The following is a 25,831-nucleotide window of genomic DNA, read 5'->3' as shown; positions in this document are numbered from 1 at the left end:
GAGCCATCCAGCAGGAGCCTCCAGACAGCTGTGCCCTGCTCACCCCAAGAAAGGTAAGAGAGTGGAGGGAGACTGCCGAGGTCAGTCCTCTGTTCCTGGAACAGGACTCTGGGGTTTGTGACCACATTCAGACCTTGGTTGCAATCTAGGGCCCCCCCATAGAGCAAGGACCCCCCCCACACACACACACATACATACACACACACACATACACATAAACATACACACACAGTCTTTGGGGCAGAGGGGTGAGCTAGTGGTTATTCACAGACCAGGAGAGCAGTCAGAGCCTCACACACTGAGTTCCTTGTGGGGAGTTGTCCCAATAAAACTCAAAAGCTCAGGAAGCACCCCAAAACCAGGCACAGGTTGGGGAAATAAGTAAACAGAAAAAAAAGGAACCTGACCATAGACAATTACTTTGGTCCCATGAAGGATCAAAATACTCAATATGAAGATGAGAAAGTTCAAGCTTCTACATCTAAAGACTCCAAAAACTATAGAAGTTGGGCTCAGGCTATGATAGAGCTCAAAAAAGACTGAAAATCAAGTGAGGGAGATAGAAGAAAAATTGGGAAAAGAAATGAGAGAGATGCAGGGAAAAATGAAAATGAAGTCAGCAGCTTAGTCAAGGAGATCCATTCTCAGTTTTCTCAACTGTGAAATGGGGATAACCATAGCATGTTCTTCCCAGGGCTGTTGGAGAATTAAATGAGATAATTTATAAAAAGGATTAGCACAGTACTTAACACATAGTTTTGTGGGAGACACATGCTTAATCCCCATGGGAAAAGAAGGTATACTTGTTATTAAGCAGGAGCAAAGGATGAACAATAGATAGTCACATTTTCTACTTTTATTCCCACAACAGGAAACAAATGGCGGTGGGGGAAGACATTAGGCTTCTAGACCCAGAAAATTTATATCCTATTTGGCTCACTTGGGAGAGGTTTTCACTTAAAATTAAATATATTATTGTAGAAAAATCACAGTTGAATGAGTACACACCAAAAATCCATATCTTAGAAATTACTGCATTCTAAGCAATACTTTTTTTCATTAATAAGCTCCTTAAATACCATGTAAGTTTCCTGAGATAAGGTACTATTCTACTGTTTCATTTTGACCTTTGTATCTTGTATCTTCAATGCTTAGCATTCATATCAGGACACACACACACACACACACACACACACACACACACACACTTATATAGATAAGATCAAATTAATCAAATTAAATCAGCAAAAATTCCCTAGGAAATTCCATAATGAATTTCCTCTGCCACTATTCAGGACTCACCTGTGGGCGTGGATGGCCTGTCACCAGGCAGGTCAATTCCAAAGTTTCTCCTTCTCGGATAGTGTAGACTCTTTCTGAATAGCGTTCCTCCTCAATATTACATGCCAAGCCTGAATGCACAATCCGCACAGTGGGAGGAGCTGTTAAACCAGCAGGAAGAAAGACAACAGAAAAGCAAAGATAAAGTATTTTCAAAAAAGTATTCTGATTGTATAAAATGTAAAAGCATATCTCACCAAATTTAAAAACAAATATCAACTAAGGCTTCAATTGGACAGAAAAACCTTATATATCTCTATTTTTCCATTTAAATAAGAGATAGTCAAAGTTCTACATATTATATTCATATGGGTACCTATGCACATGGAAAAGCAAAACTTCAGGATAAAAATGGATTCCAATCTATTGATATACAGTAATATCAATTAAGAAAGCATTAGATTTCTGAAATACACAAATTTCTTTCCCTATGGAAAGTGTGGGAAAAGATGATAACCAAGGAATGAATTTTATAACTGGCAAGATGATCAATAATAAGAAAAAGAAAACTTTTTCTGGCTAATACTCCTCCTGAGGGAAGTTCCCCACAATGTTTCCAGTGCCATCTCACTTCACTTCTATTGATGAGAGTTAGTATATCATTTTATAATAATATCTCAGGCATAATATCATGGTTTCAGATAGCTATAACAGATGACAAAATGACAATTTAAGAGTCAGAGAAATCAAGGTTATACTTTTAGCTTTGCCATTAACTGCCTTTAAGTAAGTTACAATTTTTTGATACCTTAGTTTGTTCACAGAAACAAAATAAAAGCATTCCAGTTTCAATTCAAGAACTGTTTGTAATATTGAGTCTAGGAGAAAGGAACTCCCAAGGAGCTGTCTAGTTAGTCTATTTCAGGGTCACAAGTATAATAAAAATTCACCAACTCTGTTAAAAGAAGATATTCACATCCAGGATTTCAGCAACTCACATGGATGATGCAAGGAATGTACTTGGTAAATTATAGAATAAATGTAATCTAAGAGTAACAGAAGCAATAAACAAAATCTTCTAGGAAGAACCTCATTCTTCTATAAGCATTTCAAATATATGCATGTATATGCACATATTTGAAGACTGTCTAACAGTCATATACAAGTTTTAATAAGGAAGTAAGCCCAAATTTGGGATATTTAGGTGGTGCAATGATTTGACTACCAGGCCTGGATTCAGGAAGACTCATTTTCCTGGGTTCAAATCTGGTCACAGAGAATTACTAGCTATAGCCAAGACATTTTACCCTGTTTGCCTCAGTTTCTACATCTATAAAATGAGCTTCAGAAGGAAAGCCAAAACACTACACTATCTTTACCAAGAAAGTCATCTTTATAAGAGATGTACTATCAAGGGTAGCAATGAGTTTATTTGTTTACCTATTCAAATTGACACATAAATAGAATTATGCCAAGAATTTTTCTCTGTACCATTTTGTCAATTCAACCAATTTGATTATCATAAAATTATTGATTATTGCTAAAAAAAACCTTTAATTTAAGAAAAATTCATCAAATTCACAGACTTCTGGGCTGAATACATGCAAGTTTAAAAAAATGTTCCTATTCTGCCTTCTGAGAAAATAACTACCTAGGACTTATTCTTCTTATTGAATGATAATGGGATTCATTAATGTAGTGGTTGACAACATGCTATGGGGGAAAGCATATTGTATTTGCTGTCAAATGACTTGGTCTTGAAAACTGACTCTGTTATTTATTTTGTGGTCATCATTTAACTTCTCTGAGTTTCAGTTTTCTCCAATGTAAAATTAGGTGTTTGGACTAAATATTCTCCAAGTCATTTCTAAATTAATGATCCTTTTCTCTCTTATTTTATATTTTCTAACACTTCTTCAAAACAAAAGATTATCAGAATGAGCTAACAGTTTGTTAACAAAAGGAGACTGGTACTTTTCTTTAAGTTCTTGGCCAGACTTTACATTTTTGCCTCTTCCTACTACACCATTTATTACATACATATACATTGTTGGATCCCAATTGTGATATTAATATTATCATTATTAGCACTTTGTAAACCCTATAATTTTATATAAATAGATGATTAGATAGCATTATTATTATTATTATTTCTACTGTGGATGCTTGAAGGTATTGTCAACTGGGGATGCAAAGAGAAGCAAAAGACAGTAGTTGCTCTCAAGAAACTTACATCTAGTGGGGAGAACATGTAAGCTACTATATGGAAAGAAAATACATACAGGATAAATTAGAGATAATCAACATCAGAAATTTGCTAGAATTATTGGTATTGGGAAGGGCTTCTTGAAGAATGTGGGATTTTAGTTAGGACTTGAAAGAAACCAGGAAACCAGGAAGTAGAAACAAAGAGGGAGAGAATTCTCAATTCTGAGAACAGCCTGGAAAAACAAAAGTCATCTGTAACTTGCAGTCTTAGAGAGTTGATTAGGGCAGAAAAAGACACAGAACTAGTATATGTCAAGGGTAGCATCATCTTGACTCCAAGGTCATGCAACAACTATCCACTATGGCACATTTGTTACTTATGGTAATAATAACTTATATATAATATATTTTACATTTGTGCATATATAATTATAGTATATATATATATATATATATATATATATATATAGAGAGAGAGAGAGAGAGAGAGAGAGAGAGAGAGAGAGGAGAGAGAGAAGGCTTGCAGACCACATTAGATATATTAACTCATTTGATCTACCTATTGCCTATTTAATATACCTATTACCTACACTTTACAGGTGAGAAAATATTGTTAGCAAGTGCACAAAATAAGATTTTTAAGACAAGTCTTCTTGACTCCATGTCTAGAACTTTTTTGATTAAATTTAAAACTTAGTGTGGAAGTTGTTTTATACATACATATATATATATATATATATATATATATATATATATATATATAATTTACTTATTTTAACAATTTTTTTCTTTCTAATTTTTTAATTTCAAATTACCCCTTCCCCAAAGAAGGCCAGCAATATGCTATCAATGTGAAATCATGCAAAATATCTTTCCATGCTAATCATATCACAAAAACAGCATGAAAAAGTAAGAACATGAGAAAATTTTACTTCAATTTGCACTGAGTTAATCAGTTCTATCTCTGTAGGTAAATAACTTTTTAAATCATAAATCATTTGGAACTGACTTGAATCATTGCAATATTAGTGCAATTAGGTTTTTCACAGTTGATCACCATTGTATCAGTTCATAAGTCTTTTCATTTTTTCTGAAACCTTCCCATTGTCATTTCCTACAGCACAATAATTCAGTTCTTTCCCAATTTATGAGCATGCCTTTTTGTTTACAGTTCTTTAACACCAGAAAAAGAAGCTATGAGTCTCTTTCCTTTTCTTTGATCTATTAGGATCAAAAGCAGTGTTATTGCTTAGTCAAAGGATATGCATAGATTTATATCCCTTTGGACATCATTCCAAATTGTTCTCAAGATGGATAGACTAATTCAATATTCCAACAATAGTCCATTAGTGTACTTATTTTTTCCCTTATACCAATCAGCATTTGTCATTTTTGTTGCAATTCTCTAATAAAGAATGGTTTGGAGCATTTTTCATATGATTATAAATAGCTTTGATTTCTTCTTATGCTAAAAAGCAGCATGTTAATATACTTTGACTATTTACCAGTTATGAAATGACATTTTAATGAATTTGACTCAGTGGTATATTCAGTATATATTAAAGAAATAAGACTTTTATCAGAGAAACTTGTTATTAAATTTTTTGATGCTATATTATTGTCTATAGTATTAGCAAAATGGAGTTTACCTGTTAATCTATTTTATATAGGTCAATTTTTTTCTTTTATTTTATCTGAGATCATATGTGTCTTTTTTAGTTCAGCTGAAGCACATAAGATTCTGCTCTGGACCATTTATCTTAAATCTGTACATGTATTTCTTTTTAAAGTATGTCTTTTGTAAACAATATATTGTTGGATTCTGGTTTCTAATCTATTCTGGTATCTATTTCCATTTTATGAGTGAACTCATCCCTCCCTTTCACATTCACAGTTATGATTATTATATATTTCTCTCCAACCCTTTTTCTTCTTTGCTTCTCATTGTTTTTATCCTGTCTCCTCAAAAAGATTACTTTGCTTCTAATAGCTACCTTCCCTAATATGTCCTCCTTTTATCATTCCCTCCTTTTATCTTCTCTCTTTCGCCTCCTATTACATTTCTATATACAGTGCATACAGTAATATTTCTATACATAACTGAGTATATGTATGCATGCATGCATGTATATATATATATATATATGTATGTATATGTGTGTATTCTTTCCACTTTGAACTAATTCTGATAAGAGTGAAATTCAAGCATTGTCTGCCACATTCCACCTTTTCTCTTGCATTATAAAGTTCTTCTTTGCATGTCCTGTTTACATAAGAAAATTTTCCCCATTCTATCACTCCCTTCCCCTTGTTTCTCACCCTTTTTTTAGATCAGTGTGTTATTTTTGGTTGTAATCCTACCTTCTTTGCCTTCCAGAATATCATATTCCAAGCCCTTAGCCCTTTAACGTGGAAATCACTAAATCTTGTGATTGTGACTATAACTCCACAGTATTTGAATACATTTTTCTGATTGCTTGAAGTATTTTCTCTTTGATGTGGCAGTTCTGGATTTGGACTGGGAGCTCTGAATTTGCGCTATTATATTCCTGGGAGTTTTCGTTTCTTTCAAAAGTTAATCTGGGACTCCGAGCGGCAGTGACGCAAGATAGCGTCGACCACGGGCTCGGGAGTGAAAGTCCCTCGAAATTTCCGACTGTTGGAAGAACTTGAAGAAGGTCAGAAAGGAGTAGGAGATGGGACAGTTAGCTGGGGTCTTGAAGGTGATGAAGATATGACACTTACAAGATGGACAGGAATGATTATTGGGCTTCCAAGAACAATTTATGAAAACCGAATATACAGCCTTAAAATAGAGTGTGGACCTAAATATCCAGAAGCCCCCCCCCCATTTGTAAGATTTTTAATAAAAATTAATATGGAGTAAATAGTTCTAATGGAGTGGTGGACCCAAGAGCCATATCCGTGCTAGCAAAATGGCAGAATTCATATAGCATCAAAGTGGTTCCGCAAGAGCTTCGATGTCTAATGATGTCTAAAGAAAATATGAAGCTTCCTCAGCCGCCTGAAGGACAATGTTACAGCAATTAATCAAAAAGAAATCTTCCCTTTATTCAGTTTTAAGCTGTCTTCATTTTCCACAGTAGTAAATTTTCTAGATGAATCTTGTAGACCTCAAAGTACTGGAAAGGAAGTTCCCATTCAAAGGCGATTTATCTTAAGATACTGTAAATGATACTAATTTTTTCATTTGAAATATAAGTTATGCTATAACAAATAATCTTGTCATGTGTAACCACTGTCCACTTAGTTGAACTTCTGGTATCAAGAAAGTCTATTTAAATTTATTACTGTCATAACCAGTGTGGCACATCTAACTCAACTGTGAAAAAAATAGATCACACAATCACCTTGCTGCTTATATAGCCAAGGATTCCACCACCCTACCTCTATTCCTAGCCTTTTGCAATAGCATTCCAGCACTGAGCCATTTATTAAAGTGGACACAAAGGTTTTAACTTCCAGTATGACACAGGAAGCTAATGGACTACTATTGAGGGTGTGTGCTAATCTGTCACCCCTCCCTTTGTGCCGGCTCTAATAAAGGCAGATAGTGCTTATTTTTATTATTAAATAACCTTCCATTTTAAATGGTGCCCCAGCAAGCCATTGTACTTCCCCACAACCTCTCCCACCTACTCATCCACCCTCTCTTCCATGGGCCTTTGGTGAGGGATTCAGGGTTCTTTCAGTGTCTTCTCTTCCCCCACCTTCATCATGGGGTGCTGCTCTTCCTTCTTTCCTAAAATCAGTCTCCCCATTTCAGTGATACTTCCTCGCTTCTGGCCAGTAAGCCAACCCAGGTAGGGTTGGAAGAAATCCCTGACTCCCTTTGCTTCTCAATTTTGAAACTACATTTAATCACCACCAGCCTGGGAAATGAATATCTAAACTGTTTGCAAAACCTGGATCACCCCAATCCACCAGCCCTGCCACGCTGGGATGCTGGCAGCAGGTGTTGTTTTTAGCTCCGCTTTTGATACAGTGACAAGAGCAGTCATTTCCCAGGATTGCTCAGCTTAGCAAAGGCTTTAGTAGTTAAAAGGAAGGGCTTCCCAAAGACTCCCTAAGCACACACTCCGATTAAAGAATTGGCCTTGTCCTTAAACATTGAAGAAATGTGACTTGACAAGCATTATACTCACTTGGTTGCTCTTTGCCATAGCTTAATAACAGGTTTGGAATTCAACGGCAGGAACAAAACCTTCAATTTGAATTTGGTACAGATTTAGGTTTTGGCACTTACTCCTTTCAAGCTCTTCCACAAAGATTGAAAGGGGAAAAACCTGGGTGCATTGCAGATACCAGAATTTGGCTGGCAGAACTCCCTGGCAAATCACTGCCTTTTCTGATTCACTGTCTTGGACCACTCACTGCTGCCATGTGGATACAAGCTTAAATAAAAACAATTTATTGTGTCCTGAGGAATTTTTTTTAATTCATTATTTGTGTAAATCCACATTTTAAAACAGCAGCTGTCAAGTCAGAAAAAAAGAATTGTTTCCATTAAAACTCTTTTGGGGAAAATATTCGTTGTAAGGATTTCATATCCTCTGTAATTAAAGTTTAAAATAACAGTATTCCATAAGCAGCCTTTTTATTGTCAGACCATTGCCTGGTTTTAATATAATAAAATGTGCGTTAATATTAAAAAAAAGTTAATCTGTGCAGTTTTGTTTGTTTGGTTGTTTTTGAAGTTTACTCTCTCAGTCTAAGCTATTGGGACAATTTTCCTTTATAATTTCTTGAACTATAGTATAGGTACTTTCTTTGATCATGACTTTCAGGGAGTCCAATAATTCTAAAATTATCTCTCCTTGATCCATTTTCCAAATCAATTATATTTCCAGTGAGATATTTTATATTTTCATTAATTTTTTCATTTTTCATTCACTATTATTTTGTTGTTTCTTCATATCTCATGGAGTCATTAGGTTCTACTTGCACAATTAATTTTTAAGGAATTACTTCCTTCAGTGAAATTTAAAATATTTTTTTCCATTTGACTAATTCTGCTTTTTAGGGAGTTCTTTTATGTCAGTGAATTTTTGTGTCTCTTTTCTATTAGGCTGATTTTGTTTGCAAATACATTTTTTTCAATATTATTTGCATCTCATTACCTATTTTCTCTTCAAAAAGCTATTTTCTCTTCAAAAAATTCTTACACCATTCATTTATTTTCCTAATTTTTCCTCTACTTAATCTCTGTCTTTAATTCTTCTAGGAATTCTTGTCAGTTCTTGTCAGTTCTTCCCTGGCTTAGTATTAGCTTTATATGGTAAAATTCTTTTTTTTAATTGTTTGCTCAGTTTTTCAGTCTGTTTCTTGATTGTGAATATTATGAAGGAAGTAGTGATTGAAGATTCAGGTTTTTTCATGTCTTCAGAACTAGTTCTGGGGGATCTGCAAGTTTTGGTCCTTCTAAGGTGGTAGGATCATAAGAAGATTCTTGTCTTTACTCATCAAGGGCCTCTGATCTCTGGCAGCCACAAACACTAGATGTCTTCTTTACTTTAGAACTATGAGGATGAACTCTTGGCCAAACCCAGCATCTTCTCTTCACTGAACTGAGACCCAGAAATGTATATGGGCAATGGAGTTTCCTTAATACCAATTATACCTAGTGCCAGAAAAAGTTTCCCTGTAATATTTGTCTTACCAATTATCTAACCCAATTGCCTTCTCTAGACTGAGAGCTATCAATGATGCTTCTGTTGCTGTGACCACTGCTGTTACTCTCTTGTGTGCACTCTGAGTAGTCCTTCAGTCTGGTATCTTAGACTTTGACTGACCTCAAGTTTTCTTAGTTCAGAAAAATGCCTCAATCTTACTTTTTGTGAGTCTGCCTCTCCAAAATGAAGCATTAATTTAAAGTTGTTTGGAGGGGAACATTGAGAGTTCAGTTGATTTGTTTCTAATGAAGTCATCTTAGGTCCACTCCTCAAGATCAATTAATTTTAAAAATTGTGAGTTATTCAGTGATGAATGATATTATGATTGCCAAATATACCTTACTTCTCAATTTTATCATGTTCTTCAATTTTATACTGAACCTGAAAAATCTTAAGGTCATGATTATTTTCCAAAATCATGTTTTATATAGAATTATCATACCTATGATATTACTGTCAAATACTGAATAAAAGTATTTTGATTTTACTGATACAAAAGCTGAGACTTTAAAAATCTTTCCCAAAATCTCAGTTGGTCAATAGCCAACCAATGATTTGAATTTTTGTGTTCTGATTCCAGTCATGGCGTGGCAATGTGATGTGACAAGCAATTCAGTTCTGTAGAGTTTGTGTTGTATATATTCCGTGATGTGTGGTTAAAGATTCTTAGATCTCAAAAGTTTGAGCTGCCAATCTCCAGTGCTCAATTCCAGATAATAGATAACTTTTCTAATAATGTTTTATATGGTAGGCATTTTGAATAAAATGACCGATCTTCCTAAGATTCATGAATTTTTGCTAAAGTGAAACTCTAAATTACTATAAAGTTTTGTTTGAATCCTCTTTTTTCTCAATATATAATCTCACAAGAATTCATCAGTTGTCATCTTTATGTAGATCATACAGATCTACAAGTTTTAGTTCTTCCAAGGTGGTATGATCATAAGATCATAGGAAGACTCTTGTCTTCTTATGGGATCCCTGATCTTCTAATATAATCCAGGCCCACTCAATCTCCTGAGTTCATTTTCTGAATAATAACAGCTCTTTGAGAATTTCAAATTGAATATCCCATCTCAAACTCAGATTGCCAAAAATAGTAATCTTCTTCCCTACTTCTAACCAACTACATTCATGAATTTCCCTATTTCTGTTGAGGGCATAAGCATCCTTATAGTCTCCAAGATTTAAAACAGCAACAGCGTTCTATTATTCTATTCTATTATTCTCTTTAACTCATTAATCTTACATACCCATCAGTTACCAACTCTTATAATTTCCATGTCCATATTTGTTGAGTCTATCCCAATTTAAATACTTATAGCAGGGTTGGGGAATCTTTATTCCTGCCAAGGGAAATTTAGATATTTATAACATCATTTGCCTGCTATTTTGGGTCAAAAAAATTAATTAATTCACCCTTAAAAAGCTCCTAGATTCATTGAATTGAGTCCCACCTGTGGTTTCAGTGGCAGTGCCATATCACAGGCCTTATGATGCCCTTTGGCTGGATGTTTTCTATCCTTGAATTAGAATTTAAGACTTTTTAAAGAATTTAGGAGCTTTCATTCTCATTTCTGCAATGGTCTCTCTTAACTGTCTTGTCTGCCTTGAGTCTCTCCCTCCAATCCATTCACACCCAGCACAGTGTTTTTTCCTCATTTGTATCTCTAAACATATCATTTCTCTATTCAAAAACCCTATGACTTCTTTCCTTTAGAATAAAATATAAACTCCTCCTGTGATTTTTAAATCCTTTAAACATGGCCCTAAAACTACCTATAGGTCCAATCAAACTATGATTTAACTCTAGAATCCAGATAAATTGGCTTTTGTTGTTTTTTACTGTTCCTCAAGCATATTTTATCTTACATCTTTGTGGCTTTCTATCAACCACCTTGCTTGGAATGCTCTATATTCTCACTTTTGTCTGACACCCTTTTCCTTCCTTCAAGACAGGTTAAATGCTACCTTATACAGAATTTCCTGCTCTTCCTAACACTAGTTTCTTTCCTCCTTTAAATTGTCTTCTTTGCAGTGTAATGTATCTCTACAAATATACACCCACTACATACAAGACTGTTTAAATATATGTTAAATAAACCCATAACTACATAGAAGGTAATGTACACATATGTTTATATATATATATATATATATATATTATGTTATATAGAACATATATATGCATCATAATTGTATCTTTATCAATCTATCCATATAATGAAAGAAATAATTAGTAATAACCAATTAACATGGGAGATCCAGGATTTTTTCCCTTTCTATTTCCTCATTCTCTACTAGGTCAAAATAGTCTCTGAAGGACAGGGCTAACAATGATACTGAGTAAGCATTATCCTCCATCTAGGATGAGAGCTGGCCCAAATGGAAAAAAACTTAATTCTAAATTAAAGGTAAAGAGAATATAATCTAAGTAAATTTCCTCCCATTGTTCAACTACATAAATAACTTGGATAAAGGTAGATTCCTTTGTTTAGATTGGGAGAGGGTAGGGTAGTTTGAATAGAAAAGAGTCCCTTTGTCTAAGAGTTAACTAATCAAAGTTAGATCCCCTCATCAGCATATGTCCACCACTTATTATAGTATAATATTCACTTTCTCATTAAGTGTTAATCAATCAGAGTTGATTTCTATGAGACAGGAACACATACTCTTCCAATGAAATTTAAACTCTCATAAATCCCCAAGATTCAACTTTGGTTTCCAAGAGTACCCTAACTTAATTTTATTAAGCATTTGCTAACCTTAATTAGTAAATTTAATATTGATTACCCAGAAACGGCAATCTGTCAGACTTTCCATCACAAATATATGTTTATATGTATGTATGTATATGTATTCATTTGTTGCCACTGCCCCCTGTAAAAAGTAATCTTGAAGGAAAGAAGTGTTCCAATTTTAGCATTTTATCAATATATACCTATTATTTATAAATATATGTAATGGTAGGATTCAATCAGTTTGCATGGGTTCAGCAGAACCAATACCTAATGTTGAGTTCAATGAACCAGTTGTTAAAATGACACTTTTAATAAGGCTTCTCTCTAAGTTGAGAAGTTGATGTGGAAATCACAAATTTACATTCCTTCCTTACTTTTTTTTTAAAAGTTCATCTGCACAATAGTGCCTTCTTTTTTTGGTTGTTCTTTTTTTTTTTTTTTTGCAAGGCAAGGGGATTAAGTACATTGCCTAAGGTCACACAGCTAGGTAAATATTATGTATCTGAGGTCAGATTTGAACTAAGGTCCTCCGGATGCCAGGGCCCATGCTCTATCCACTGCACCACCCAGTTGCCCCCGAATGAATTTTTTTTGCAAGGCAGTGGGGTTAAGTGACTTGCCCAAGGTCACACAGCTAGAAAATTATTAAGTGTCTGAGGCTAGATTTGAACTCAGGTCCTCCTGACTCCAGTGCTAACTGCCTAGCCTAGCTGCCCATAACAGTGCCTTCCAAGCACCCATAGCATAAATTCTGTCCATAGGTGAAAAAAATTGATGGAACTATGCTTTTGATATTTATTTACATTTACCTTTGATAAAATACTGCATTTTAATTCTCTCATTTTTGTTACTTCTTAAGACAAATATAATGTAGGAAAAAAGTGTCAAACAACCAGGGGTGACAAGCTTGTCATTTGTTTCCACTCTGTTATGCCTAAAATTCCCTGCAAATTTTATGAGTACACTAGCTGAACAGTGAAACTAATTGGAAGCTGGGACAAAATAACTAATAGAAATATAGATTTCAAGTGTTATCTTCTCTCCCATTTGGGAACCCATAGAAGTAGAAGGGGGAAAAAGGAGTTTGAATAGGTAGAATGAGTTTTATTGCTGCATATGTTCCAATAGTGACTACTATGGTTCCATGAGTGCTTACTGTGAATAATATAAATATAATCTAGTTTTGAGTATCTTTTTTATTGTTCTTATCTGAGTACTAAATGAATGAAATATTAAACCACCTTTTGATCTATCTATTTGGATACTTAAAAGGGTCATTAGGGCAGAGAATCAGTTGTTAATTTATTTGAATCCAACCATTGAATATATGTATATGTGTATATGCACGTATAGATGAAGAAACTGAGTCAAAGGGGGTTCAGTGACTTGCTCAGGGTTATTTAATGTCCAAGATCAGATTTGAACTCAGGAAAAATGTATCTTCTTGAATCCAGGCTTGGAGTCATACACTGTGCCACCTCACTGTCCAATACATACTTACATACATATATACATATATTACATATTGAGAAAATATATATTGAGAGAATAAAGAGAGAGAGAGACAGACAGACAGACAGACAGACAGACAAAAGCAGAGAGACAGAAACAGTGAATCTATATTCACAGTGATAATGAGAGTTAGTCTCTGAGGTCAAAATCTGGAAATGCTTGATACTGGCATAGAGCAAGTAAGTAACTATTCCCAGGTTCCTCATTGAGAGAAATAGTTTTTAACTTCTATGACCCTAATGGTCATAGAAGAGATGAGAATATGAGTTCCCTGACAAAATCTGAATGCTCAGAAGTCATTGAAAAATAACCATTCCTCTTCCCAATCCAACTGAAGCAACTTCATTCCTAAGGGAAATTACATCAGGCATTGGGCTTTCTTCTCACTTCCAGTCATAGTTCTAACCACTGTCTCAAATATATCAGGAATAGAACCTAAGAAAAGAAGACACAGTCAAGAATGAGAGACATAGCAATGAGAGTAAGATAATTCCAACAATCGCCAGCCCCTCCCTGCTTTTCATATTCCATCATTTAACATAATCTGCCTTAAAAAGAAAAGTCTGACAAGAAAAACTGAAAATCTAAAGGACCTGGGAATAAGGCAAAATCTAAGTTGAACATTCAAGGGTACAGCTTCCTGAATATTCTGAAGTAACTTCCTGTTCTCTGAAGGGCATAAAAGGTCCATCAAAAGGCCCTTCAAACTTGGTAGATCTACTAAGAACATAAACATTGTCATATCATGTACTACATACCAGGTCACCAGTGACCACATCTACCCAAGATAAATTCTACTTTATCCATGTTAAATGGCCTTTATTACAGCTAATTGAGCTTCCTTTTGACCTAAAGTATTTTATCTTATAACAACATGGAATTAACAGAGCATGGACTGTTCAATAGGAGCCTCAAATGGTGAAATTTGTGAAATTTGTACAAACAGTGTCTTCCCAAGCCACAATTGTCACAATATCAGCTATAACTTGGGAAGATGCTGCTGTGCCTGTGCATATAGGTGCACTAGGAATATTGGGAGAGTGCATAGAAATGAAGATTTTAATATAACTCCTGATACATGAGGTTGATAAGAAAGTAGTTGATGACCAGATTATGGGTGTGCTAGTAAAACTGCATAGGGAAGTCCATCACCATGGCTAAAGGAACTCTTTAGTCTTATCCAATCCAAAGATATCTTCTAAAACTCTTACCCTATTTTGATTATTCAGAAGTAATTATAGAAGATAGGTTATGGCTCGTTTGAGTATTTGTATGGGTACTTTTGTCAACTGTATGCCAATCATTTGTTAGTAGAAGCAAATAAAAATCCTTAGAGGTTCCCAAACAATCCTGTGCAGTTATCATCAAATAATATGTAGTCCTTAGAGGGATGAAAGTTTATTTTTTTCTTCTAGTGACACCATCACTAGAGATAAAGATAAATGAAGAGGGATATCTGGTTATATCAATTTCCTTTATAGTAATCTTGTGTTATCTGTGAGGGGGGTCCGTGAAACATGGTTATTTATGTCATATTATGGGGACCTGTTCAAATTATTATGCTAATCACCAGAGTTAATCATGACTTTTCCAATGCCATAGACATTGAAGGCAGCTCAAGTCTAGAGTAAGTATTATTTATCTCATCATATATTTTGTCTCTATTTTGTGACTAACTGTAATCCAAAGAATTCTACTTTCACCTGGGAAGAAACTCAATTTATGGGGCAGCTACATGGAGCTGTGGATAGAGCACCTGCCCTGGAGTCAGGAGGACCTGAGTTCAAATGTGACCTCAGACACTTAATAATTACCTAGCTGTGTGACCTTGGGCAAGTCACTTAACCCCATTGCCTTATAAAAGTCAAAAAAAAGAAGAAATTCAATTTATATTCACTGTCCTAACACAGGACAACCTAAACTTCACCACATTACAGTGGGCAGAGGCTTAAAGGAGACTTTTCTTCCTGGGGACATTGACATATGCTACTACATTGGTGAAATTATGTTGACAAGACCCTGAGGCTATGGTGGCTTAGGTGCTACATCAGATAGTCACCATTATAAGGGACATGCAGAGGGAAATCCTGGATCTAGTCTTCTCTAACAAGTTTCAGAAAATAAAGTGGATGGGGAAACCCATCTAAGGGTACTCATTTCTCCACAGTCTAAGAAATAATCCCAGAGATTTATTGGACTCTTCAGAGCTCTATTTTGGGTAGTTTCTGTACATAAATACATACATAAAGATGGTGAAATTTTTCATACTCCCCAAAGGATGGCCATTAATAAGTGACTATTTAAGATTTCAAAACTAGTTCTATGAAACAATCTCTTACTATATCAATTTTGAAAAATAGTCACCTTTTATGAATTGGTTAGAAAAAGGTAATCCTTCTAACAAGATGTGTAGAGCATAGGAAGCATTTACTGATAAATGGAAATGAAAAATGAAAAATCACATTTGTATAAATCCTCTGATACTCTTCAGAAACATTGGAGCAGATACTGAAACTTCCTGTCCAGGTTCTTCCCTCCTGCGCAATGGGACTCAACCTATAAAAACCTCCCTCCTAAGGAATAACTTTTTGGCTTATTTACCATTGATTCCACACACTATGAGAGAAACATGTAAAATGAGATTTCAGTGGACATTAATCCTATAAAGGAGAATATCCTAGGCAGCTTGCTGACACAGTAGAAAGAACACTGAGCTTGGAGTCAGGAAGACAAGTTTAAAACCATCTTCACACAGTTTTTAAGCACCTCAAGTACATATTTGATCTCTGTATGTCAGTTTCTTCAACTGTAAAACGATAGTAATAATTACACCTACTTTTCAGAGTGTGAGAATCAAATAATAAAATATTTTGAAAGTGCTTATCACGGTTTCTGTTACATATAATTCTTGTTTTCTTCCTTCCCTAGAGATAGAGGGACCTGGCAAATACTTCTATTGGGCTGACCTCTAGGCTGGATGGCCCTTAGAGTGAGTGGACAAAGAAGATATACATCTAAACTAATTCCTAGACTCTGTCTTGAGTTGGGCCAAGAGATCTTGGGTCTGGGGAGACAAAGACTGGACAATCTAAATATCTTCCTTTTTGGAGAAATAAAATGGAGGAAATTGACCAATGTCTTCTACTGAATAAAATTTTTTTTGTTGATATGTCAACTCCCTTAAGATAATATGCATTATATAGCTAGACTTGAATAATTATATAACCAGTAGAGATTGGAAAGTAGGTCAATTGCCATTCTGGATATTGGCATGATGAGCCCATATTGTGTTTGTATGGGATCATATAGTCTCCATAGCTAAAGACAAGTAAGTTAACTATTCTTACCCAATGCAATTTCTTGTTCTGGTCAGTTCTTTGTCCAGTCAGATCCCACCTAAAGACCTAAAATTTCAAAACGATATTCCCTCCCTACAGGGCAAGAGGTTTGTTTCTACAATCTGTAGAATCTTCTTGCACCTAATTTTCAGTCAATTATCCAACCCACCAGAAGCTATATCTATGAGGAATGAACACCACCATAAGAAAGAGAAAGGATCTCCAGTTCAATGGTTTCTGAGATAAAGTCTCCAGCAAAATTTTACTTACAGACATAATTACATTTTATACTCTCCTGCTTTCCCTCCTTTCTTCCTTGTTGTCAAGTCACTTTAAGATTTTTGCCCTATTGGAGGACATCATTCATATTGGAGAAATAGCCCAGGTTTCCCATGAGATCAGTTGTTGCTAAAAAATCCCTTCTTATAACTACAAGATTTTATTTATATTGCTCTTAAATTCCAAAAGTCATATTCAAATTAGCCTTAAATTATTTTCTTTTCAAAGTGTAAAAAGTTTGCAAATTCTACTTATCTTTATCAGTGCAATTCTAACTTCTCAATGTTCTAACTTATAAGAACTTTCTTTCCTCACTGACCAACATTTCTTAATATTAGAACATTCTATGTTCTCGGAATTGGAGATTCCCCACAATTTGAGATATCAAAGTAATACGTACTAATTCCTTACCTTTATGTTTATCATTACTCACTCACTCCAGATTTTTCCCAGATACATAAACTATATCCTACACATATTTTGAAGGTAAAATATTACCTTCCCCTTATTTAGTAATTCCAAGGCTTGATTAAGATCACAGAACTCACGAGTCTGTACTGAGAATAGTTTTGGCAGGTTCCCATGACTCTAGAGGGGCCACAAAACATCAGCAAGCAAAAACCCAAACATTTTTCTTTACAAAGCTCTTCAGTTTATTTGTGTCTTTAGATTAGCACATTATAGAATCAATAATAACAATAAAATTAACATTTACCTAGCAATTGCTTTCATATCAAACTTTTCACTTTATGGAGTTTATTACTTCTCCAATCAATTCACAATCAAATATTGCAAAAAGTGGAAGTTTAATGCAATTTTCAAATCACCCCAACCTCATATAAACACTTATCTCCCTTTAGACTTATAGTTTTATACTTTCTTCTCTTCTTGTGATGATTTGTAAACCACAAGTTTCCAAAGTTCCCCAAATCTTTGGTATACAAAGTCAAACCTGCTCCAACCTTCTGACTACATGCTCTAACCAATTTCCATACTTAACAAATGGTTCAAAAAAACCCGATTGTCTCTATGTCTGTATTTTCTTTCAAGTTCTTTCTAAATCTCTGACCCAGACCATATATAGTTTCCTTCAATAAACTGTTCTACCACTCCTTTTCATTAGCTCTTCTTGACTTAAATTCATCGTAGCATAGCTTATACAGCTATATAAAACACTTTTCACAATATATTTTGCATTCCAAGGTTTTAATATTTAACATTTCTTGATTATAGCTACTAAAACTCTGGAGAAGGGAAACAGTCATTCAAAAAGCCCTTAGCCTAATTAAAATATTCCTTTCCTTCCTTCTTCAAATAAAGGAAACTGAATAACTTACACAGGGGACAGTCCTAGATCCTTTCTGGGAGGTTGATCGTCTGTTCTTAAATCCTTACATGTCACATAATTTTCTGTAATAACTAACATTATCAAGATCTATATTGATAAAATCCTGAACTTCTAAGAATACCATACCATTCTGGAAAAAGCTTAACTATTTAGTTTCCCCTATACAGGCATATCTAGGTAATCACATTATATACTTTAGGATTAACCTGACCCTCTTGTCTTTCTGAATAGACTTAGAACTAATTGGAAACTAAATAACCTCATTTTAAAGAATGAATGGATCAAGCAACAAATTATACAGAGACAATAATGAAACAGCATACCAAAACCTATGAGATACACTAAGGGATATATTACATCTTTAAATGCTTACATGAATATATTAGAGAAAAAAGAAATTAATGAACTTAATATGCAACTAAAAAAATTAGAAAAAGAACAAATTAAAAAGCCCCAATTAAATACCAAATTAGAAATTCTAAAAGTTAAAGGAGAAAATAATAACATCGAAAGCAAGAAAACTATTAAACTAACAAATTAATCCAAGAGCTGGTTTTATGAAAAAACCAATAAAATTGATAGACCTCTGGTCAATTTGATTATAAAAAAAGAAAGAAGAAATCCAAATTGCTTGTATCATGAATGAAAAAGGTGACCTCATCACCAATAAGGAAGAAATTAAAGTAATAATTCAGAATTGTTTTGCCCAACTCTATGCCAATTTGACAATCTAAGTGAAATGGATGAATATTTACAAAAATATAAGTTGCCCAGACTAAATGAAGAGGAAATTAAAAACTTAAATAACCCTATCTCAGAAAAAAGAAATTCAACAAGTCATTATTGAACTCCCTAAGAAAAAATCTCCAGGGTCAGATGGATTCACAAGTGAATTCTATCAGACATTTAAGGAACAATTGGTTCCAATTCTATATAAACTCTTTTGAAAAAGATGTGAAGACAGAACTCTGCCTAACTTTTCTATGACACGAATGTGGTGCTGTTACCTAAACCAGGAAGAGTTAAAACAGAGAGAGAAAATTATAGACTTACGTCCCTGATGAATATAGATGCCAAAATCTTAAATAAAATCTTAGCAAAATGATTAAAACAAGTTATCACTAGGATAATACATTATGATCAAGTAGGATTTATCCCAGTAATGCAGGGTTGGTTCAATATTAGGAAAACTGTTAGTATAATTAATTATATCAATAAAAGAACTATCAAAAATCATATGATTATATCAATAGATGCTGAAAAAAACCTCTGACAAAATACAGCACCCATTCTTACTAAAAAACACTAGCATAGGAATAAATGGATTGTTCCTTAGAATAATTAATAGTATCTATCTGAAACAACAAGCATTATATGCAATGGGGATAGGCTTGAGGCATCCCCAATAAAAATCAGGGGTGAAACAAGGAAACCCACTATCACCACTACTATTCAATATCATATTAGAAATGTTAGCCTCTACAATAAGAGAAGAAAAAGAAATAGAAGGAATTAAAATAGGGAAGGAAGAAACAAAACTCTTACTCTTTGCAGATGACATGATGGTATGTTGGGAGCCAGGGTCTCTAAGCTGCTTGACACAATCATGGCAAGAAGACTCAAGGCAGTCACACCGCCTGATGGAACAACATTTCCTGCTTCAATATATATAGGGATTCCATGCATGCCAATATTTATAGCTCTATTATTGATTGCAATACTTACTCATCCTAATAGTGGAATGACTATAAAGGAAGGATTCCAGAGAAATTTTCTGAGTAAAACAGATTGTAAACTCTGTCCAAATTTAACAGGATTGCCTATCCCTGAGGCATACAAAAGGCTTCAACATTATGAAATCTCAGGAAACCCCAACATTGGGAATTCCAAGGAGATGTCAGAATATATGCAGGGAAAACAGATACAAGATGGGTTAGATAGAATTCCAGGGAAATTAACAGATTTTCCCCCTTACTATACACAGGAATATATGAAAAAGATGGTGAAAGAATAGTTAGTATAGGTGACCATTGTGTCAACTCTAACAGTCTTAGTTTCGTGGGAAAGAATAAAAAAGTCACAGTAACCATGGTTTCTACCAACAAGGGCTGAAAGGAAAACTGGTTATTGTAAGAGTTAACAGATGGGTGGACAAACATAATGACCCTCACTATAGATTGTTAAGGGAGTGTATTGAAGAACATTACTTACACAGAAAATATAAAAAAATTGCCATTAAATGAATTGCTTAATTAATAACTTTAAATGAATTAACAACTATACAACTAGGTAACAGACAGGTTGAGGTTATCATGGTCTGAGCAGGGATAAAAATCAATTAACTATATGATTGATAATTAAACTTGTAATCATATGATGAAACTTTTAACTACATGATTGATAATGAAAATTGTACACTTTTGTAGTCAAGGAAATGATCTTAGCTTGCTTGCTTGATGTATACATGATTCTGAGACTAGAAAAACAAATCTGAGCAGCAGACAGTTAGTCAACATGCTCCTGCCTTTAACCCCTGTGTTGACTCAACTCATTTCACTGACTCGATCCATCCTGTCAGGTTCCAAGGACCCCACGGAGGATGAACCCCCACAATGGTACACCTAGAGAATCCCAAAAAGTCATCAAAAAAACTATTAGAAATAATTAGCAACTTTAGCAAAGTAGCAGGATATAAAATAAACCCTTATAAAATCCTCAACATTTCTATATATGACTAGCAAAATGCAGCAGAAAGAGCTAGAAGAGAAATCCCATTCAAAGTACGCTCAGACAAAATAAAATACCTGGAAGTCTACCTTCCAAGGCAGACTCAAAAACTTTTTGAAAACAATTACAAAACTCTTCTCACACAAATAAAATCAGATTTAAATACCTGAGCAAACATCAACTGTTCATGGATAAGTCGAGCTAATATAATAAAAATGACAATTCTACCAAAACTAAACTACCTGTTTAGTACCCTACCAATCAAAATTCCAAAAATTTACTTTGAGTTAGAAAAAATTGAAAGTAAATTCATATGGAGAAATAAAAAGTCAAGAATTTCTGACTTCCAGCCAAGATGGCGGAGAGAAGACAGGCACAGTTCTAAAGTCTCCTGATCTCTTCTCCATCTATCACATGAAACAAACCTCTTAAAAGAAATCCAAACCAGGAAACCCAGAAAGAAAAGCCAGGAGAGGAAAATCTACCTCAGGATTTGTCTCCCGCAGCAGCCTTGGCTAAGTACCGGCAGGTGAGTCTGAGCCCGGGATCAGCCAGATCAACAGCTGAATCGGAACCGGGAGTCTGAGGGGCTGAGAGCTGGACCTGCTGGATCAGCGGTGGGGCTGGACGAAGGGGACTTGGGTCCGCAGGGAAGCAGAGGCACTGGTGTTGGTGCTGTCCCCCTGGAGCTTGGGGAAGGGGCTGTGGGGAGAGGTCTGGTGCAGGAGAGCTGCAGACACCATCCCTGGGCTACTCAGGTCTGAGAAACTCTGAGTGCACACCTCCATTGCACAAAGGCCTCCTCCCAAACAAATGCAAATTATTTCTGCCTCAGGGCCAGGTATGTAAGCAAAAAGAACCAACCCAGCTGAGGAATCACCTCAGGCCAGGGTAAAGCCCACCATTGATTGAAAGCAAAAGAATTCAATAGCTCCAATTCTCTCCCTCAAGCAAAGGGAGAAGGCCTCCCAACCAAGGTCACAGACAGTCCAGAGAGGGCAACCAGCACCTCCTACTGGCCAGCCAGAGAAACTGCACTCAGTAAAGCCTTTAGAGATCCCAAGCCCAGGTGAACAAGCCCCACCCAACTCGAGGTCTTAGCATAATGAAGAAGGGTCAGCAAAAAAGGTGGATCCATAGAAAAATTCCTGGAAGGGAAAGGCCCCAACCCAGAGAGACCTGGAACATCTGAAGAGAATACAATCTGGTCTCCAGCACTTAAAGACTTCCTTGAAGAAATAAGGAAGGAGTTTAAAAATCAACTGGAAAATTTGGAGGAGACAATTAAAACCTTGCAACAAGAAAACAAAACCTTAGACAGTAGAATTGGACAATTACAAAATGAGAACAATTCTCTCAGATCCTCAAATGAGCAAATGTAAAAAGAAATTAATTCTCTCAAAACCTCAATTGGTCAAATGGAAAGCTCTTTCAAAAGTAGAATTGACCAATTGGAAAAGGTTAATGAAGAAAACTCCTCCTCTCAAAAACATAATGGAGTCTAATAGAAACTAATGACTCCACAAGACAGCAAGAGTCAGTTAAACAAAATCAAAAAATAGAAAAAACAGAAGCAAATGTGAAATACCTCATCAACAAAACCACTGACCTCTACAATAGATTGAGGAGGGGAAACCTAAAAATTATAGGACTTCCTGAAAACATTGAAGAGAAAAAAAGCCTGGACTTAATATTACAGAATCTGGGATGGAAAACTGCCCTGACATCATTGAATCGGAGGGCAAAGTAGTTATTGAAAGAGTACATCGATCCCCAACAGAAAAAGATCTTAAAATGAAAACACCAAGGAATGTTGTGGCCAAACTCCAGAACTATCAGATAAAAGAGAAAATCCTGCAAGCAGCCAGAAAGAAACAATTTAAATATCAAGGAGCTACACAGGACCTGGCTGCATCAACTTTAAGGGATCGAAGGGCCTGGAACGAGATATTTCGAAGAGCACGGGAGCTTGGAATGCAGCCAAGAATCTACTTTCCTGCAAAGCTGAGCCTTCTCTTCCAGGAAAAAAAATGGACATTTAAAGAAATGGAAGAATTCCAAAAATTTCTGATGAAAAGACCAGAGCTAAACAGAAAATTTGGATATCAAACAGGAGGTTCAAGAGACACATGAAAAGGTAAAAAAAGGGGGGGGGGGGGCGGTAAAAAGAAAAAAATACAATGCAGCAAGTTGAAACTGGCTATATCCCAGCATGGGGGGGGGGGGGGGGGAGAGACTCTCATAAATCCTGAGAAATGTAACTCTAACAGAGAGAATATACCGAGCCAGAAATGATGGGCATCCATGACCTATCCATGAGAATGCTATCTAATGGGATGTAACTGGCTTTAACTCCACTGGGGAGAAAGACTCTAATAACTCTCAGGAATTTTGACTCTATTCAACAGAATATACTGAACTAGAAGGGACAGACACTCAGAATTTTCTATGGTTAGATAGAATGATCTAAAAAAAAAATACACTACCTCCCTAAAAAAGGGGACAGGAAAGAGATGGGAGGAGGGAAGGGATTGAATGGGACAAATCTCATTACACTAAGAGGTACAAAAAACCTATGGTAATAGAGGGGAAGAAGGGAGTAGAGGAGAAACACCTGAATCTTCTTCTACTCAGACTTGGTTTAAAGTCAACCTACACATACTCAGTTAACATATAAAACATCTAACCTTTCAAGAATTAAAAGGGGAAAAGGGGAGGGGGGACAGAGAAAGGGAAGGGGAGTGGAGGAAATAAGGGGAAATAACAAAATGAAGGGAAGGGAACAGGGAAAGGGGAAAGAAAGGGGAGGGTGTGATATAGGAGGGCAAACACACTGAAGGGGGTGGTATTCAAAAACAAAATGCTGGGGAATATGGATAAAAGGGGGTGAAGGGGGAAAAATACAAACAGAGGGAAGATAGCACAGAGGGCAATAAAGAATTAGTAATCATAACCTTGAATGTGAATGGGATGAACTCTCCCTTAAAATGTAAGCAAATACCAGAGTGGATTAAAAACCAGAATCCTACAATATGCTGCTTACAAGAAACTCATTTGAAGCAGAGAGATACATACAGAGTAAAAGTTAAAGGTTGGAGCAAAATGTATTTCGCTTCAGCTGAAGTAAAAAAAAAGCAGGGGTAGCCATCCTTATCTCAGACAAAGCAGCAGCAAAAATAGATAACTTTAAAAGAGATAAGGAAGGAAACTTTATCCTCCTAAAAGGTACCATAGATGATAAAGTCATTTCAATATTGAATATATATGCACCCAGTGGGACAGCACCCAAATTCTTAGAGGAGAAGCTGAAAGAATTACAGGAAGACATAAACAGCAAAACTCTACTAGTAGGAGACCTCAACCTCCCACTATCAGATCTAGATAAATCAAATCATAAAACAAACAAGAAAGTAATTAGGGAAGTAAATAGATTGTTAGAAAAATTAGATATGGTAGACTTATGGAGGAAACTGAATGGGGATAGGAAGGAATATACATTTTTCTATGCAGTACATGGAACCTATACAAAAATTGACCATGTACTAGGACATAAAAACCTAATGATCAACTGCAGAAAGGCAGAAATAGTGAATACATCTTTCTCAGATCACAATGCAATAAAAGTCATATGCAATATTGGGCCAAGGAGATATAGACCCAGAGCAAATTGGAAACTAAATAACGTCATCTTAAAAAATGAGTAGACCAAAAAAAAAATTATAGAAAGAATTAATCATTTTATCCTAGATAATGATAATAATGAAACAACATACCAAAACCTATGGGATTCATTCAAAACAACTCTCAGGGGATATATTATAGCTCTAAATGCTTACATGAATAAATTGGAGAAAGAGGAAATCAATGAACTAAACATGCAACTAAAAAAATTAGAGAAAGAACAAATCAAAAATCCCCAATAAAATACCAAAATAGAAATATTAAAAATTAAAGGAGAAATTAATAAAATTAAAAGCAAAAAAACTATTGAATTAATAAATAAAACCAAAAGTTGGTATTATGAAAAAGCCAATAAAATTGATAAACCTCTCGTCAATTTGATTAAAAAAAAAGAAAGAAGAAAACCACATTGCTAGTATTATAAATGAAAAAGGTGAACTCACCACCAATGAGGAGGAAATTAAAGTAATAATTTGAAATTATTTTTCCCAACTTTATGCCAATAAATTAGATAATCTAAGTGAAATGGATGAATATTTACAAAAATATAAGTTGCCCAGGTTAAATGAAGAAGAGATTAAATACCTGAACAACCCTATCTCAGAAAAAGAAACTGAACAAGCCACTAGTGAACTCCCTAAAAAAAATATCCAGGGCCTGATGGATTCACAAGTGAATTCTACCAAACATTTAAGGAACAATTGGTTCCAATCCTATATAAACTCTTTGGAAAAATAGGGAAAGATGGAACTCTGCCTAACTCTTTCTATGAAACCAATATGGTACTGTTACCTAAACCAGGAAGAGTTAAAACAAAGAAAGAAAATTATAGACCTATTTCCCTGATGAATATAGATGCAAAAATCCTAAATAAAATCTTGGTAAATCAACTACAACAAGTCATCACTAGGATAATACATTATGATCAAGTAGGAATTATTCCAGGAATGCAGGGTTGGTTCAATATTAGGAAAACTGTTAGTATACTCAATTATATCAATAACAAACCTATCAGAAACCATA

General features: G+C 35.0%; 1 protein-coding gene and 1 pseudogene across 1 annotated transcript in view; one reads left to right on the top strand and one right to left on the bottom strand.

The window, feature by feature from the left end:
* The window catches only part of MDGA2 (MAM domain containing glycosylphosphatidylinositol anchor 2), a 701,528-nt gene that overhangs the window by 529,810 nt on the left and 145,887 nt on the right, over positions 1 to 25,831 (bottom strand). The window contains exon 2 of the mRNA XM_074236282.1: positions 1,303 to 1,442. Coding sequence (XP_074092383.1) covers positions 1,303 to 1,442 — 140 coding nt within the window. The remainder of the gene's footprint in view (positions 1 to 1,302; positions 1,443 to 25,831) is intronic.
* Positions 6,082 to 6,713, top strand: LOC141522502 (ubiquitin-conjugating enzyme E2 variant 1 pseudogene; annotated as a pseudogene).

The sequence above is a fragment of the Macrotis lagotis genome, chromosome 4 (assembly GCF_037893015.1).
Source record: "Macrotis lagotis isolate mMagLag1 chromosome 4, bilby.v1.9.chrom.fasta, whole genome shotgun sequence".
NCBI lineage: Eukaryota > Metazoa > Chordata > Mammalia > Peramelemorphia > Peramelidae > Macrotis > Macrotis lagotis.
Note: the sequence above shows the minus strand (reverse complement) of the source record. Positions and strands in the feature narration are given on the sequence as shown.